Here is a 17,040-nt window from a genome sequence, read left to right as displayed (position 1 = left end):
GGGTGGGCATCAGCTGCTGGACCCCTTCGCCCCTGCAGCAGTCCCTCTTCTGCACGGCACTGCTTCTCGAACCCCGCCAGGTAATTTCTGGCTTAATTTCTGGGGTCTTTGGCTGCTGGATGCTAGTGCAATGTGCCTGCTTTGCCCTTAGCTCAGGCGGTTCCTGCCCAGCTATCACCCTTATATACCAAAATTAAAAAGATGGTTCATTATAACCAAGATCAATTGGATTTTGCTCCAGGAATCAATAGTAATAAAGTAGCTCTGGAGAGCAGTTCATTAGTTGAAAAATAAAGAAAAGGAAAGAAAGAGAGAGAAGGCGTATAAAGATAGAAGGAACATGGCTGGTGCTGCATGGCTGCGGGTGTTGGGTGAGCCTGGTTGCTGTGGGACTTCTCCCACTGCCCAGCTGGGCTCGGGGTCCCCAACCTTGAACCACTGGACCAAGTGTTGCTTGGATTGTGCAACTGGATATGTCTCTTTAGAAATGTTCTGTTATACATCTAAATTGACATGGATACGGCCAAAGACATATGACAGGATCTCGGGCATGAAATGGCCTTTTCCCCGCTCCGTGCCGCTCTCCCCGGGCTGATCTCAGCCTGGCTGGGGTCTCCGTCCACCTGGGCATTGCCCCATGCCTCTTGCTGACGGGGAGGGATGGGGGTCCGCTCCAGGAGCCCCTCTCTTGCCTTGCTTTGGGTCCCTGCCCTGCTGTTTCAGCCGTCTGGGATTCCCCGGGACCTGGCTCCTGGCATCGCCGAGAAGCAGGTTTTGCTCTTGCCGAGGGGCAGTGGTGGTGGTGAGCGGGACCTGGGGCTGCCCCCCTGCTCTCCCCCCACAGAGGCAGGGCAGACATTTCAGAGTTTTGTAAATGCCTGGTTGTTATCCCTCATGAGCCTGGAAATGCGACTTTCCTGAGCTCCCTCCCCGCTCGCTCGCCGGCCTTTTGTAAGTGGCTTTGAGATTAAACGTGCTCGGAAGGTGCAAATTATCGCTGAGATCTTCAAAGACGGCCGTAGAAATTAAGTACAGGATTCCTGTTGCTGTTAAATGGGATTCAGACATCTAACTCCTTTAAGCTCTTTTGAAATCCCAGCTCTAGCCTGTCTTTCCCCTGTGCTAACAAGCAGAAACACAGGAGAGGAGGATTTTTTTTATGCCATTAAGGTTGCTGCTCTTTGTCTGGGCTCCTTTTTTTAGTCGCTGGAGTCAGTTGTTTGTTCTGCTTGGCTCCTGCGTGCTCCTGCCTTGGCACGTGTTCTCCAGAGTTGTGTTCCTTTAAAAAAAAAAAAATAATAATTTGGAAAATGAAACTCTGGCACTTGCTGGAGCTGCACAGCCCCGTCACGCTGCTTCTGTGTTTGGTGGGGACTCCTCTGCCCCAGAGGATGAGTTGGACACGGGGATGGAGATGCTGGGGGAGGCTGTCCCAGCTGCATGGGCACCTTGAATTAATTGTTCTGACCTCAGACCCGGGTCCGGCATGTGATGTTAGCTGAGCGAAGCCAGGCCTGATCGTCTGGGGGTGGGAGCTGCCCCTTCAGGATGTTTGTGCTGGAGAAGCAGCTGAGGCTGGGGGTGTGAGGGCTCAGCGTCGCACCGGGCAGGCGGCTTTGCTGGGAGCCAGGGCAGAGTCCCCGTCCTCGCAGGACACAGGGCTCGAGCATCCCTGCACCCCAGAGCCAGGCTGGCGGCTCCTCTTTTCTCTGCCCAAGTAACCGTGATACCAGGTCAGAGACTCCTCCGGGCAGCTGAGCCTCAGGGGTAATTTGGGTGGGTGGGAGGGGGCATCAGTCAGGGTATTTTACTTCTTGAGACAGCTGCCTTTCTGAGTTGCTATAAAAAGAAACCCGAGGGTTTGCCTTTGCTTACCCAGCATTGCTGGTGATGCTGTGCAGGATTCGGCCTTGCCCTGCTGAGCAGGAGCTGTTTGCAACTGCTCAGCAGAACACTTTGCACTTTGAGCAGGTCACAAGGCTCTCATGAACCCAGCAGATGTTTTACTCTGGAGCAAGCGAAACCTTTCCAAGCTGAGCTCTCCTGCCGCTTAAAGCAACAACAGGGAAAAAAAATCCTAACGCAACACAAAAGGTGTGTTTCATGCTCGAAAGGCCCTTCCCAGCTCTTGGGATGTTGCAAATCCCCAGGACCCAGCAGCGCCTTGCAAAACCGCAGCAGGAGATGCAATCCAAACTGATGCTGCGTCCCTGTGAATTCCCATTTCTGACCTCGGTGACGGGCAGGGAGCTCAGCGCAGGGATCTCTATTTATATCGGTAGGAACATCCAGGGATAAATAAAGTAATGTGAGTCAATAAGAATTGACTATAAAGCTGAGATCTTTATTCTCCAAGTGTGCGGTGCCCAAAACCTACCTCTGCTGTCGGGTCAGTTCTGCTGGAAACCCCCAGGAAGAGCCTCAACCCACCCGGCTGCGGGCGCCGGGACGTACCGCCGTGGCACAGACCCTCGCCGGCCCCAGGGGAGAGCCGGGGGTTCTTTTTCACACCTGAAACAGCAGTGAGTGCATATGTTAGGGAGAAGCTGACGGTGTGTTTGTATTTTTGTTTGGAGAGAAGCGCAAGGGCTCTCAGGTGGCATCCAAGCTTCAGATGTGCTCAGTGCTGCACGCTGGATGGAGCCAGGCTGGGCTTCCAGCAAAGCGCCCTGCACGCTGCCAGCACGCCGCGCTCGCCAAGCGCGCTCGCCGGAGCAAAGAGCGGCCGTGGCAAGGGTCGCTCAGCCCCTGGGCGCGCTCCCACGGGGCCGGGCGCCCGAAGGCTTTTCAGGATGCAGTGCTTGCGTTTGCTTTGGGATAGCGGGAGCAGTGATGGGCACCAGCCGCACCGGTCTTGGCCAGGATGCACGGGACTGGGGCGAGGAGCCAGGTTTCGGGTGCGTCAGCCAGCCCGGCCCCGGGGAACTCGCGGCACCTGCCTGGGGCGGTCGCAGGCAGCGTGGGCACTCCGACGGACACAGCTCATCGCCATGCCGCGGGGCAGAGCAATGGGGGCTTGGCAAAAGCGCAGGGGGGTGTAAAGGCCCGGGTTGGCGCCGTCGCCTGGTGCCCTGGGAGGACGAGGGGGCCCTTTGCTGGGGCCGCTCGGTGCCGCCGCCCTGGAGTTGGGGCTCAACCGCAGCCCCGGTGCCGCTGGCTTCGCTGGCAGGTTCGGGTTCACGCCGGGATGGTCCCCGGCCGCTTTTGTGTCCTTGTGCTGGTGTCTCCCTTTCCTCTGCATCCTCCTCCGCGCCCCTGCCCTGCTCCTGCCGTGGTGCTCGGGGGGTGGATCAGCCCGTGGGAGCCCACAGTGCTTGGTGGTAGCCGCCAGCCGGGCCCCGGCACCCAACGCTGCTGCGAAGGTTAGAGCCGTTTTCCTTTTCTTTGCGTGGAAAAGGTGGGTGTTTCTCTTGAAAACAAGTGCCGGCCCCGCTTCTGCCCGCGGACTGGCAGCGTGGGGATGCTGCCTGTAGCACGTCGCAGTGTTTGTTGTCCGGGGTGGAGCAGCATCTTCGCCATCTGTAGCTTCCTCCAGGTCTCCGCTGAACCCCAAATGCCTCTTCATTTATATGCCAGATAAGTGAGTAAAATTTCATAGCAAACAGGCACTTCATTAATCACCTGCTTTTACCATTCTGCTCACTCCTGGAAAGGAATTTGGGGTCTTGATAATGGCTCTGTTGTCCAGGCATGTGCCTCGAAGACTGATGCACCTGTCTCGGCAACGAAATAGCTTTGCAGAGAAATACGATCGCCTGAAAACCCAAGGCTCTACTGACAGCAGCACTCAGATAAGATAATCTTCCTATGCCACAGGGTAGGGGAACAATACTTGCATTATAGATTATAGCCACGCTCAAACAAAGAGGTTATTCTTATTTTCCCCCCCTTAATAAATGCATTTTGTTTAAAACAATTATGGCTTTTCGAACAAGTTTGCTGCCTGGGCTGAGGAATGACGCCGAGCTCTGGGGACAGACAGAAGCGCCAGGGGCTGTCATCAGCCTGCACGCATCTGCCTGCCTGCGCGCTGCCCTGCCAGGAATGGGCTCGTGGAAAGACACAGCTCCTTGAGAAAACCGGAGCTGTTCTGTCCCCGCACGCACGCCCGGTGAGATACCAGGGGCTGCGCGGGCTTGCAAGTCGTCAGCCTTGTAATTCGATTAGAGCAGGCAAAGTGCATACCTGACTGGGAGCGGGGCAGCTCGGAGTGGCTTTGCGTGGGCACCGTGCCTCGGGCGAGCTGTGCCCATGGCTGTGGCCTGGCCCCTGCGTGGGCTGGGCAGTGTTCCACGGGCAAGCAGCAGGCGCGTGTGGCTCTGCTCGTGCCTTCGGCTTTGCACAGGGATGTTTCAGCTCCCTGACGAAGAGCGTGTGGAGGATTAATGGCCGGTTCCTCGTTTTGATCGCCTCTGTCCCCTGTTTTGGTGGTTTCAGCTCCTGCTAAGTCCCTCGGAAAGCTGCCCTGGCATCGGGAGGTCGAGGGCAGCAGCTGGGAGCTCAAACAGAAACCGATAATTTGCTACCCGTGACACCGGTGTCTGTGGTGGGGGGAGAGGGAACAGGGGGGACGCACAGGGGAGCACGTCAGGGACGGGGAGGACGGGGTCCGCAGTCTGTGCCCCTGCAGCAGCTTCGTCCCCTCTGCCAGAGCACGGCAGGCGTTTGGACCCTGCAGGTTTGGATTTTTCAGGGATGGTTTAAAAAGGACAAGAACGGGCGTCGACGCAGCACGCGTTGCCCTGTGCGGGGGATGCCTCCATGGCAGATGGGGCTTCTCTGCCGCCCCGGCCTCTCGCTCCTTCCCGACACCGGGCACGAGCTCTGCCGGCGTTGGCAGCGGCTCCACGGCGAGCGTGGCGGGTGCAGGGGATCACCGGCTCGCGGTGCCGTGCCGGGGCGGCCGTTGCGGCGTGGCACCCAGCCGCCTTCTGCCTTCCCTCCCCTTCCAGATGGACCCGGTGCAGAAGGCGGTGATCAGCCACACTTTCGGCGTGCCCGCCCCGCTCAAGAAGAAGCAGTTCATCTCCTGCAACATCTGCCACCTGCGCTTCAACTCTGCGGTAAGCGGGGCCGGCGAGCGCGCGGGGCTGGGCGGGCGAGCGGGGCGCACGGGGCCGGTGCCGGCGGCGGGGAAGGAGCATCCCACGACAGGGGCACCGCGCGGACGCCCATCGCACAGGCGGTGGCTCCTTGGAGCTCTGCCCTCCCTCGCTCTGCAGCTGCCCCGGCTGACGTTTCCACCGACATCTCCCTGCCTGTGGGCCCAGGCGCTCCTGGGTCTGCTGCGTCCTCTTTGCCACGCTGGCTCTTTCTGCTCCTTGTCTTTTTGTTCGGGTCTGCTGCCTTGGTCACGGTGTTTGCACTTGAGCTGCTTTATCAGCCCGTGCAATTCGTATCTGGTCCTTGGGAGCTGAATATAATCTTCCCTTCCTTGGCTTCCCAGAGCTCTGGTGTGGCAGGTCAGGTTTTTTTCCCCAGCCTTTTATTCTAAGTAAATCAACCACCTTGCAGAGGGTAGGAAGGAAACATTCATTGATTCCTGTGGTAACGAATTGCACACAGCTGATCTTTTGTGGGGAAAACGAATAAAAAGGGTTGGAAAGGGAATTCTCGCTCCAAGCCAGCAGGAGAGGGATGGGGGTTTGCAGGCAGCGGGGCTGGGAGTGGAGCAGCAAGAGCCTCCTCCGCACGGGCAGTAGCTCGGAGCCCGTCGCCTGGGCTGGCCCCGCTCACGCCGGCGCAGCTCCGTCCGCTCCTCCGTGCCACTGCTGCGTGGGGCGCAGGGCAGAGGTGGAGACAGGAGCCTCCTGCGCTCAGCCCAGCCGGGGCACACGTGTTACCTATAGAGCTCTGCTAGAGCCTGGGAGCATCCCCTGGCCTCGGCCGTCCCTTCCTGGGGGGAGCGAGGCGGTGCTGAGCCCCTGTACCCACGGGAGGACAGCCGCAAGCGGAGTCTCATCTGCCGGAGCTGCCTGTGCCCTCGGTGTCTGGCGGCGCGGGCTGCCGGGAGCTGCTCTCTGCTCCCCTGGGGCATCTGCACCCACCCAGACACTGCACCCTGGCCAGGCTGGCTCCGAGCTGCATCAGCAGAGCCCGGGGCTGGGTGCTGCTCTGCCAGCAAAAGTCAGCGTTTCTGGGCTTAATTATGCCGCTCTGCAACCAAGCGTCTCGGGGAAAAGCATTGCTTTCCCGTTCCAAGCTGCATCCTGGCTGGAAGCACGGTGCCGGGAGAGTCGGTCCCACCAGGCGCTCCTGCTGCCGTCGCGGGTACCCCGTGCCACTCTGCCCGTCCCTGCCCGTGTCCCCCCCAAGGTCACGTCTGCGGGCGAGCGCGTACTGGCGCAGACCCTCGCACGCCACTTCTATTTCTGCGCAGAGCGGCAGCCGTGCTGGGTGACCTACTTAGGCTGCAGCCCAGCCCCGTCCCAACCCCGTTATCTGGTGGAAGTTTATTGTATTTGCTAATGAGGCCCCCCGCGCTCGAATGGGCCTTTCGCTTTCCCACGTACCCGGCCGTCGCTGCACAGCCCCGGACGCCGTTCCCAGCCTTTGGAGAGCCGCGGGGGGAGGGAAGGGATGCTTCTTCATACCGAGCACGGGAAGCCTCAGCCGGCCTCTGAGAACGCTGTGCAAATTAATCCGTGCTGCTCAGTGGTACAGTGTCTTAATTCATATTGGCTTTACTTTCCATAAATTGCTAAACTGTAGTTGTTTTTGGGGACAATGTGGCATTGTCCCCGACTGCGGAGTACACAAATGTTCGGGTGATTTTCTTTTATGTATGTTTTTATCAGTTCGGTGCAGGCATGAACCCATCAACGTGCACTTCATTATTCAGCGTTTGCTGGGAGAAAGGAGCCCGTGAATGTAAATTGCATGTTAGACACCCGTTAGGTTACAATGGGAGACACGTCCTCCCCACCAATGTACTTTTTTATTTTATTTTTACAGCTAGCAATTCATTGTACATTTCTGAAGTCATAAATTTTGCCTGAAAGCTTCTTTTAAAAGTGACTTGGTGCATTTAATCAGAGCAGGGTCCTTATCTCGGCTGTGCAATGCGGTGATGTCTTAGCAAAGTGATACCTCAGCCTGAATACATTTGTGTGCAGAGCAATCTGGCGGGAGGAGGAAAGCAGCTTTGCGCTACGCCCAGCCAAAAATACCACCTCCAAGGTGGCCCTGGGGATGAATGTCATCAGGGGAGGTGGCTGCACTGGAAACGTGTCCGAGCAGCCGCGGCCTGGGGCTGACCCCTTCACCTATCCTCCCTGTGTCCGGCCGTCTGTCCGGCCGCAGCACCGACGTGGCCGTCCCCGTCTCTCCCTCCCCAGAACCAGGCAGAAGCCCACTACAAGGGCCACAAGCACGCACGGAGGCTGAAAGCCATTGAGGCCATGAAGAACAAGCAGAAGGCGGCGGGGGCTGCGGCGGTGGCCGCCGGCCGGGACAGCACAGCCGACTTTGCCCCCAGCCCCGAGGGCAGCGGGGAGCCCAGCAGCACAGGTACGTGGGCAGGGGGTGCGGGAGGGTCCCGCGCCAGCAGCCCGTGACAGCGGAGCGAGCGACCTGGCCGGTTCCCGGCAGCGCAGCGGCGTTCGTGTTCACAGCTCTGCCGTGGCTGCAGCATCCTGAAGAGCCGGGTTAAATCCTGAACCGCAGCAGCCTCGCGTCTGAGCATCCCGCCACGGTCAGGCTGAGGAGGGCTGCGACTAGTGTGGCATAAATGCTGCCACAAATGCTGATAAATTCGCTTTTGTGCTCAGCTGGCATCCCTGGCGTGCCTGGCTGGGGGCAGCATCGCCGGGAAGGGATGGAAATCCAGCCTGGGGGCCTGGGCAGCTCATGTCCCTGGGGGAACCTGGCCCCCCTGCGTCCCTGCAGTTGCATGGGGGAAGTGGCGCGTGTTTTCCCTGTGATTCGCTGTCTTTGGGAGATGTTTTGCACGGCTGCAGGAGAGGAAGCAATCCCTGCCCCTGCCCTGATGAGGGCTCGCACATCCCCAGGTCTCTGCCACCGTGCAGGGATGGGATGGGGCTGGTAGGAGCCAGTTCCCCGCTCCGAGCCAAGGCAGCGCTGGAGCTCACCCGGGCTTTTGTGCTGAGCCCAGCTGCCACAAGCCACAGATAAAAGCGGCAACGGGCGAGACCTTGGGAAAAGCCATTCTCGACAGGGATGAGCAGGAGCAGACAGTGCCTGAGATAGTCTTGGGGAGGACGGGGGTGCTCTCTGAAATCCAGGAAACCCATTCAAGCACAGAGAACTTTCCCTTTCTGCCCGTTTCTTCTTTTTTCCCCCTTTCCCCCTTTCCCCCTTTCCTTTCCCTCCCGCCAGCTGAAGCCAACGGCCTGCAGGAGCCGGAGGGTGAGTGCAGCAGCCTGGGGCTGATGCCCGGCGCCGAGGAATCGCCCACGGAACTGTCGGGCAGCGTCGCCCCACTGGGCTCCCCGCCGGCCTCGGAGCTGTCGGAGGGCACCTCGGACGTCACCAGCGTGGCCTCCTCGGCCGCGCAGGCAGCCGAGGTGCAGGCAGCCGAGGCGCAGGCAGCGGAGTCGGGCAGCAGCGTCAGCTCGGCGGCTCCCGAGAGCGAGAAGGAGGGGAAGAAGAGCAAACAGCACCTGTACTGTCCCACCTGCAAAGTGACCGTCAACTCCCTGTCCCAGCTGGAGGCTCACAACACCGGTAAGGGCATCGCCTGCGCGGGGTTCGGGGGAACGGGCCCCTCGCAGCTCCATCCTGGGCTCCGTGCAAAGTCCTGCCATGCCCCATCACCGAACAGCCTTGCAGGGAAACGGCGAGCGTTAATGAATGTTGCGTTAATTAAAAAGGGTTAAGTAAGGTGGCTTGCAAAGATAAGTGGTGGTGTTTTACCTGTGCTGCAGCTTATGGAGTGAATTTTAGCAAGGTCAAATGCTCTCTTATTGTTCATGTCTCTTAATTAAAGACGCTTTCAGATACATTTAATCAAGTGATTGGAGGCTACTTTATATTCCGTTGCAGTTTGGCTTTAAGCTGATAGCAACCTGAGTGCCAGTGCCTCTTTCAGACCCAGGATAATCCTCCCAAAAGCAGCTTGGTGGTTTGGGCTCGTGGTCATTTTGAGAAGCCCCTTGGGAATCTGAGCTTCGGGGCCCAGCAGCAAGCGCTGGCTCATCCATCGGCTGCGCCCGGCAGCCCCCGCGGGGCAGGCAGGCATCTGGGGCTGGCGAGGGTCCCCCTGCAGCGTGGGGGTGGCTGGAGGGGAGGAGGGGGTGGCCAGACCCCCCCTGGACCTTTACACCCCCCTTCCAGCACCAGCTCCCAGCTCGCCCCTTTCTCTGGAGGATGCTAAACAAGGATGGGCACCCCGGTTTTAAAGAGAAGGGCCTTCTCTCCCCCAGTTCAGCAAGAACTGGGAACCAGTTCCCCAGGCACCTGCGGAGGCAGCAGCAGCAGCCATGCACAGGGGTCAGCTCAGGACACTGCTGCGGCTTAGCTGCAAATGTGTCCTTTTGCTTTTGTCAGCTCCGGTTACAAATTTAGGAGCTGATTTGGGGAAAAAGAACAAACAAACAAACAAACAAACAAAATGTTTGCAGGCTTGCGCTCCTCCATGGCTGTCACACGGACTCAGGCTCCTTGCTTAACGCCTTAAAAAATAGAATGAATTAGCGGTGACTTAAATTACTTGCCCACCCCCACCGTGCTGTGCCCGCAGGGGCAGGACCGAGCGCCCTGTCCCCAGGTGTGCGGGGATTTCGGGTTCCTCCTTCCCTGCCTCCTGTAACCCTGCTGAGCTATTCCTGGCTCTGTGGCCGGATCCTCTCTGACCTTGGGCACGGCTCAGATGCTGCAGCACGGCGGGTGACGCGTGCCCGGCTCTGCGGACTGTGCTAACGCCTGGGGACAGGCGACAGGCTCCAGCACACGCTTAAAATAGCAGTTTCTCCGAAGGTCTGGCACATGGAGAGAGCAGGGGGTCTCTGGGAAGCCGAGCATTTCTGGTCTGCCTGCGAAGCGCAGCTGGCCCCGAGAGCTTGGCAGGGTTTGGGAACAGGCTGCCACATCCCCGGCAAAAGTCCGGACTCCCAGGCACCTCCCTGTCCCCTCTGCCTCCAAGTGCTGCCGGGCACAGGTTGGTGGGGGGACCGGGGTCCCCGGGAGGGGGGATGCACAGCGCTGTTGGGTGGGTTGCTTGGAGGGTCTCCTTCCTGCTGCCGCGGCAAGGCACAGGGTTTGTTTGCAAAGTCAGTGTTTGCCGAGTGTCCTCTCTGCCACGCAGGCGCCAAGCACAAGTCAATGCTGGAAGGTCACAGCACCCAGATCCGGCGAGGCCGAGGCAAGCTCCTCTCCCGGGCAGGGCACAAATCCAAGCGGATCGGCAACAAGGGGAGCATCAACATCCAGAACAAGGCGTTTCACTGCCAAGTGTGCGAGATCTACGTGAACTCGGAGACCCAGCTCAAACAGGTGACGATGCCAGGCCTGGCGTGTGCCTTTCCCCTGGGAACGCAGGGGCACCGGGCACGGGCGTGCAGACCCCTCTGCACAGGCACCAGGGGCTCGGGGGGTGGGTACCTGATGGTCCCCTCCGAGAAGCTGATGGGCATCCCCCATGGACCCGAGCCACACGGTGCCGTGGGTCTGCCCTCGCTGTCCTGGCTCCGGGTGATCCAGCTGTTTTCCTCTTGCAGCACATGAGCAGCCGGAGGCACAAAGACAGGCTGGCGGGGAAGCCGCCCAAGCCCAAGTACAGCCCCTATAACAAGCTGCAGAAGAACGCTGCCCTCGCAGTGAGTATTCTCAAGGTATCTGTCTCCCTGCAAATTACCCACCCGGTTTGCTCTCCGAAATGTTGTTTGCCATGTTAGCCATCTCTTGCAGTAAGAGACACAGGAGCTGCTTTTCTTAAAGCTTCGGTTCCCATGATCACATCTAAGCTGCTCCCCTTGGGGAGGGTGGGCTGTAGCGGTGAGAGGAGTTTCGAGTCTTTTTTCCTGAGAAGGAAAGCACGGGAATAACTTGTGAGTCCTCTGGCAGCAGCATTCACAACTGCAGCACTTGTCATTCTTCCACCGGTTTCACAATTTCTGAAGGGGAGAGCTGTGATGGTTGGGTGCTTGGGGCTGGCATGGCTCAGTTAAACGAAGCCTAAGCGTTTGCTTGCAGAGACATATAGCTTAGCACAGAGTTTGGCAGCAAAAGCCATCCCAGGGCACCAGAGGAAAGCATGGATGCAGGGAACAGCCCAGACACGGCAGGTCTCTGGGCTGGTGTGATGGGGCCGAGGACCTCCCTGGGGAGGTTGTAATGACCGGGGCATCCTTGCGTGCTCTGACCCAGGAGCGGCGAAGCTGAGGGAGCCGGGCTGTGGGATGGAGTGTGTCGGGTCGGGGGCCGTGTTTACCGCAGAGACGTGCCGAGAGCTCAGCTGAAAGTCAGTGTGGGCAGGGGCTGACGCGGGGCTGTCTGTCTGGCCTGGGGAGCTGAGGCTGGGGGCTCTCCTGCAGCCGGCTGCCTCACCGTGTCTCCTCCTCCCTCCCCGCAGTCCAAGCTGGCTTTGCAGAAGCATCTCACCAAAACCCTGGCGACCCGCTTCCTGCCGAGCCCGCTCACCGCGGCCGCCGTCTGCGCCATGCCTGGCCCCCTCGCCCTGAGACCAGCCGCTGCCACCACCCTCTTCCAAGCCCCGATCCTCGGACCAGCCCTTTTCCGAACGCCACCGGCCCACGTCCGCACCACGCCGGGCCCCATCGTCTTCGCGCCCTACTAGAGCCGCTTGCCCGCCGAGGGTCCGTCTGCTGCAGACTGGGCTGTGCCGTGGGGGCTGCACGGCGTGGGGCGGCGCTCCCGGGCAGGCTGCTCTTCTAGCTGGTGGGAAACCATAGTCATAGACATCAACCCTGGCTTCTCCTTTGCTTTGAGTGGGCTCCTGCTGGGGCACAGCCCAGCCAGCCCCGCCGTGCATCCCTGCCACTCTCCCTGCCCGTGCCGGCCCCGTGCTCAGCAGAGGAGCCCATCACACAGCTGGGCGGCACACAGGAGAGGACGGTGCCCGAGTCACCCTCCCAGTTAACAGACTGGAAGAAGAGGAGCTGGCTGGTCCCTGGGGGAAGGAGCATCCCTCTAGCTGGCTGGTCCCTGCCAGCCCAGTGGGAAGGGAACTGCGAGGGGAATCTCAGCCCAGCTCTTACTGGGAGAAACGACCCCAGAACAAGCGGAAAGTTGGCAGTTCCCCTCTCAGACCGGGCTGGCTGTGCCCTCACCAGCCCTGCACTTGCCTGTGCTGGCCGGGTGTTTCCTTGCTGCCCACCAGCCCCCTACGCCCCACAACCCCTTATGTCCCACCAGCCAAAGAGCCCCCGTGGTGGCGGGCACCGGCCACACTGACCGTATCTTCACTCCAAGAGCAATAGCTGAAGCCCAGGGCCGGCGCCTCCTCCCTCCAAAAGCACACTGCCCCTGCCCTGGCCCCCGAGAAGCACACAACTTGGGCATGCGGCCAGGGACGGGCTCCGCTGCAGCCCAGCGAGGATGGGAGAGCCAGGCCACCCGGTGCGGGCTCTCCGAGGAGGTGACCCTGTGCTCGGTGCCAGCTGTTTGCCTCTGTCCCACCCGCAGGGGACAGCCCTGCCCCTACCTCCCGGGAGATGCTGTGAGGCTAAGTGAATGTCCCTAAAGCACTTTCGGTTCTTCAGTGAAAGGCAATGAAGCTGCTCAGCCGTCGGCCAGCTGCCATGCCCGGCCCTCCAACCCCATCCCTGTTAGGAGCTTCCAGGGAGTTACCGATGATTCCCAAAAACAAAGGTGTCCCCAGCAGCCCGGACAATCAGGTATGAAGGAGCAGGCAGCACCCACAGCCTACACTCGGCGCTCCCCATGTGACGCTCCTGTCGTAGCCTGCAGAAAGCTGGGCCCCGGACGGACCCTGAAATCGTAGCTCTGCTTTTCACTGTGCTCAGAAAGCCCAGCGATGACCTGGTCTGAAAACTGTAATCACGGCGCTTCGGGTTCCCAGCGCGCTGCTGTAAATAGAAATATGCAGGAAAGTTGCAACCCAAATGGACCTTACGCTGGAGTGACAACCCACCCCGATCTATGCAATCCAGGGGGAGCAGCTTGCCCGCCGCATTTGCTGGCTGCGTTTTACTTTGGTGCTCATGCTCAAGCCAGGAGCGGTGGTCAGAGCAGAAAAAAACAACACAACACTTAGCTCTGTGCAGACAATTCCCTTCCTGTCCCGTGGCCCAGGGTGCTGGCTCAGAGACCTCTGCTGTGGCGTGCTTCCCTCCCGGCCCTTGGGAAGAGGCAGGTCGGTTTATGCACCTGGGAATCCACACGCACAAGCACACATATCCGACATCTTGGCCAGAAGCAACGCCTGGATTTCAGGAGGATTTTGCCCAGCGCGTTCCACTGATGCTCAGGACAGGGTCCTGGCAATGGGAGGTGAATGGGAACGGGCCAACGGGTAACTCATGCGGCTCAAATGCTTCTGCTTCCCAGAGCTGGCGGAAAGAGCTGGAGCCTCGGGCGAGGGCAGGAAACCTGCACAGAGGGAGCAGGGCGGCACGGAGCCGTACACCTGCGTCTGGAGGGCCTGTTTGTCATGCCGTGGGCAGCGCTGACCTGCGGTGCCACTGCTGCGCTCCTGCTGCAGAGGACAGGATTGCGAGGGAGCCCCTGGGTACAGATTCATCTGCTTGGGGCACCTCTCTGCCCTGGGAAGGAGGGAAGTGGAGAGAAGGCACCGGAAGAAGAGCGAGCTTGCATGGAAGGCTGGGCATAGAGACAACCGAAAGGTCTTTCAGTGGTGGGAGACCTGGCTCAGAGAGCAGCCAAGGGAAGGAAGGCTCCCAGCAGCAATGGCTTTGTCAGCGACAGGGAAATGGTCCCACAGCCTAGGGGACACGTACAGCCTGGACCCCGCATCCCACAGGACAGGAGCCTGCGCTGGCTGGGGCCCGCAGGCGACAGGAGGGACACAGCTCCGACAGCGTCACAGTGCCAAGCAGTCCGTGGTCAGCCCGGCTCCAGCCCTCCCCTTGCTCATCTCACTGTGCTCTTCCCCGGGCCGCCTCGCCAGTCACTCCCAGCCCTGGCCACAGCAGAGAAGGGCAGCGTGTCCCCTCCTGCAATGTGCCCACCAGCCTCAGGAGCGTGGGGAGCCTGGAGCAGCCAGCTGTGGCCGTGCTCCAGCCTGCAGAAGCCACCTGGCACCGGTGGGTTGTTCCCCTGCATTTTGTTCTAAAAAAAACCTGTGCTGGAGCCAGCAGTGGCTGCTCCCATCATCCCTCCACCAGTGGAGTCCTAATAATACACTCCTACACTTGGCACTTTAACCCCTTGAAAGCCATTCCTTGTAATAACAATAATACTGCAACGAGCTGCGTAAGAACTCCCTCTATCGCATTCCCTGCCTCCAGAAACCCTCCCTGCTCCTGTGCTATCCAAAGCATTTACTGCCTTTGACTTAGCATATGCTGTACTAGGTAGTAGGGCATAGTCCATAGCGCTCAATAACGTGTGCCCCTCTGTAAATAACCTTGGAGTGATGTGAACAGTTTGATTCAAAAAAACAAACCACCCCACAAAAATGGAATAAACAGACTCTAGGGACTTGGCCAGTACCCCTCCTGTAATGTTCATTGTATATTTTTTTGATGTACTATAACTGTTGGGGAAAAAAAAAAAAAAGGAAAATATTTTGATAATTGAATCTCATGGCTTTATTGTGTTACTCGGTAAATAAAAGGAACAAGTATAAACAAGGCAGGGCTTTCTCGTCTTTTTTTTTTTTTTCTTTTTTTTTTTCCTCTCCTAGATCCAGACTAGCTGAAGGGAACACGTGTTGCTGGGCAGGACTGGGACACCTTTCCCTTGTCTTGTGGTGGTTTTGAGAGGAGAGTCAGCACCATGACAGATGGGCAGCGAGAACTGCCACAGCCCTAAGCATCAGGGTGTGCAGGCTAAGCACAGTCCCAGCTTCTCCAAGGTCAAGACTGAGTCCACACTCGAGGGCTGCATTGTGGTGAATGTGGGCACCCTGCCCTCTGCACTATGCATTCACTGGGGCAGGATGACTGACTATTTCTACAGGTAAAGGTGCAGCAAGCACTGCCAGGTAAGGGGCAATCTGCCAGGGAACACTGCAGCACTGCAGACCCAGGTGGGGTAGGACAAGGGAGAGCTGCTCTGACAGCAGCTGGGCTGGAGGCAGGGCCAGCAAATGGGCTCATCTCACATGGTATCAGCAAATATAAAACAGAGCAGCTCAAGAGAGGGGGAATTGTTTCCTCTGGCCCGGCTGTGCTCAGCCGTGGAGCTGATCCCCACCTGCTGGCCAGCCCCATGCTGTGCCTCCCCTCTAGCAGCCTACAGCCCTCGGGTCTGCCAGCCTGTGCCCAGAGAGCAGAGGAGTATCACTCAGCGAATCCTGGCTTTCCTGTAGCACCTCCAACATCTGCAGGGGCTGGGCAGTGAAAAGAGCCATCCCTGTCCCAGTGCAGGGAGATGGGTCACCTCTCTTGCTCTCAAAGACCATCCCTAGCCCTGGGACACCCATTCCTTGTGCCACGGTGCTTCCCGCAAGCTTCGCGACACCAAACAGGCTCAGCAGGAGGTATGTGCAAGGGAAATAGGGAAGTGAGGAAGAGGAGGTGGCAACGGAAGGGAAAACAAGGCTCAGCCATCCATGGATCCGCTGCCCTTGTTCTTGCGACTCAAGGGAAAAGCAGACTTGCTTTGTGGCTGCGTCATCTTACTAGCCAGGTAGATGAATGGCTCGATCAGCGTATGCCGGTCAGCCACAGACACCTCCCACAGCTTCACCTTCTCGCCCTTGGCCCAGTGCTGGGCTGCGTCATGGTCCACCCGGCGCTGCTCCTGCAGGTCACACTTGTTGCCCAAAACCACGATGGTGACCTGTTCAAAAAAGGGTGAGAAGACTCGCTGAAGGTACCAAACACAGAGCTGAATGGGGCAGCCTGGCTCTGCGTTGAAGACCCTCAGTGCCAGGCCCAGTCCTGCAGCTAATTCCCCCTCCACGCTAAGGCTTTTTAAAACACATTTCCCAGCGCTCCCTTTTGGCAGCTTCCCCTCCTGTTCAGATCCATGTATGTCAAACCAGCCCCAAAGTTGGAAGGGCCTGTTGAGCACTTGCACACTCAGAAAGTGTCTTATGGAACAGTGTCTTATGGAACAGGAGCCCCTGTCGCCACCTTGTAACAAGTAGAGGAAAGGAATCTTTGGGTGAGAACTTGAACAAGGGGAGCAGATTCCACTCTGCAGCCCCTTTCCCCTAGGATACTCGCCTCTTTTTTGTCTTTGGACTTGTCAATCTCCTTCTTGAGGAGCTCCACTCGCTTGAAGGACTCCTTGCTGTCAGTGCTGTAGACCAGCACGTAGCCATCCGTGCAGGAGAAGCAGTGCTTGGGAAGCTCCAGGCCGTCCCGCAGGCCCCGCGTGTCGTAGAAGCGCACCTGCTCGCGCACCCCCCGGTCTGTCTCAATGGAGCCCACGTAAATGTCCTCCTGGGTCTCGATCATCTCGGATCCTGCCAGAGAGGTGGGCAGGGGAGACATGGGGACCCTGGCACAACCGGGAGAACTGTCCTGCCGGGTAGCCTGGGGCAGGACAGCGAATCTTTCCTCCTCCCACTGCCTGCGTATTTAGGGGCTCTCCAGGTACAGCCTTGCCCAACGGGGCCAGGCTTTGTCCACCTGCAGCACAGGGCCGCCTGGCACCCAGCGGAGCCGCCGGGCAGGCCCCTGCCAGGTTCCTTCCCCGTCGTCGTCGTCCCCGCCCCCCCCCCCGACTCACCAACCACATGGTTCCCGTACAGAAGCTGCTCCAGGATAGACGTTTTCCCGACGGAGGCCTGGCCGCACACAACCACCTTGCAGCTCTTCCCCATGCCGCCTCACCGAGGGCCGCCGGAGGAACCCGCCTGCCAAACGCGGCCGATCAGGGGAGGGCTGGGGCGGGGGGGCGCTGCCAGCGCTGCTCGCACCCACGGCCCCGGCCGGGCGGGGACAAGAAGGGCCCGAGGGGACGCGG

At 59.2% G+C, this 17,040-nt stretch overlaps 2 protein-coding genes across 5 annotated transcripts; one reads left to right on the top strand and one right to left on the bottom strand.

The window, feature by feature from the left end:
* Nucleotides 1-9,508: 9,508 nt before the first annotated feature.
* On the top strand, nt 9,509-10,863 carry LOC104842934 (zinc finger protein 385C-like). Its single transcript, XM_010585599.1, has 2 exons — nt 9,509-10,452; nt 10,677-10,863. Exons 1-2 carry the CDS (start codon nt 9,946-9,948, stop codon nt 10,851-10,853), a joined length of 684 nt encoding a protein of 227 aa, XP_010583901.1. The 5' UTR covers nt 9,509-9,945; the 3' UTR covers nt 10,854-10,863.
* A 38-nt stretch (nt 10,864-10,901) lies between these two features.
* Nucleotides 10,902-17,034, bottom strand: NKIRAS2 (NFKB inhibitor interacting Ras-like 2). 4 transcript variants are annotated; one of them, XR_775509.1, is made up of 5 exons: nt 16,804-17,034; nt 16,296-16,537; nt 15,747-15,906; nt 12,769-13,007; nt 10,902-10,979 (listed from the first exon to the last, which is right to left on the bottom strand). XR_775509.1 is itself a non-coding variant. In XM_010585601.1 (4 exons), the coding sequence occupies exons 1-4, from the start codon at nt 16,895-16,897 to the stop codon at nt 12,979-12,981; spliced, it is 525 nt and encodes a 174-aa protein (XP_010583903.1). In that variant the 5' UTR covers nt 16,898-17,034; the 3' UTR covers nt 12,423-12,978. The 4 variants fall into 4 exon arrangements, 2 of the variants coding, with proteins under 2 accessions (XP_010583903.1, XP_010583902.1); XR_775510.1 differs by lacking the exon at nt 10,902-10,979 and adding an exon at nt 11,759-11,853; XM_010585601.1 differs by lacking the exon at nt 10,902-10,979 and having other exon boundaries at nt 12,423-13,007.
* Between the last annotated feature and the right edge of the window lie 6 nt (nt 17,035-17,040).

The sequence above is a fragment of the Haliaeetus leucocephalus genome, unplaced genomic scaffold (genome assembly GCF_000737465.1).
Source record: "Haliaeetus leucocephalus isolate CR32 unplaced genomic scaffold, Haliaeetus_leucocephalus-4.0 Scaffold110, whole genome shotgun sequence".
NCBI classification, from domain to species: Eukaryota; Metazoa; Chordata; class Aves; order Accipitriformes; family Accipitridae; genus Haliaeetus; species Haliaeetus leucocephalus.
The sequence above is the reverse complement of the archived record's forward strand: the minus strand, read 5'-3'. Positions and strand labels throughout refer to the sequence as shown.

What these genes read in the sequence shown, in the direction of transcription:
- LOC104842934 (XM_010585599.1), top strand. Translation starts at nt 9,946, where the DNA reads ATGGAGAGAGCAGGGGGTCTCTGGGAAGCCGAGCATTTCTGGTCTGCC. An exon ending in CGGAGACCCAGCTCAAACAG is followed by an intron (nt 10,453 to 10,676) that starts GTGACGATGCCA and finishes TTCCTCTTGCAG; the next exon opens with CACATGAGCAGCCGGAGGCA.
- NKIRAS2 (XM_010585600.1), bottom strand. Translation starts at nt 16,897, where the DNA reads ATGGGGAAGAGCTGCAAGGTGGTTGTGTGCGGCCAGGCCTCCGTCGGG. An exon ending in GTACGGGAACCATGTGGTTG is followed by an intron (nt 16,538 to 16,803) that starts GTGAGTCGGGGG and finishes CCTCTCTGGCAG; the next exon opens with GATCCGAGATGATCGAGACC. An exon ending in AGTCCAAAGACAAAAAAGAG is followed by an intron (nt 15,907 to 16,295) that starts GCGAGTATCCTA and finishes TTTTTTGAACAG; the next exon opens with GTCACCATCGTGGTTTTGGG.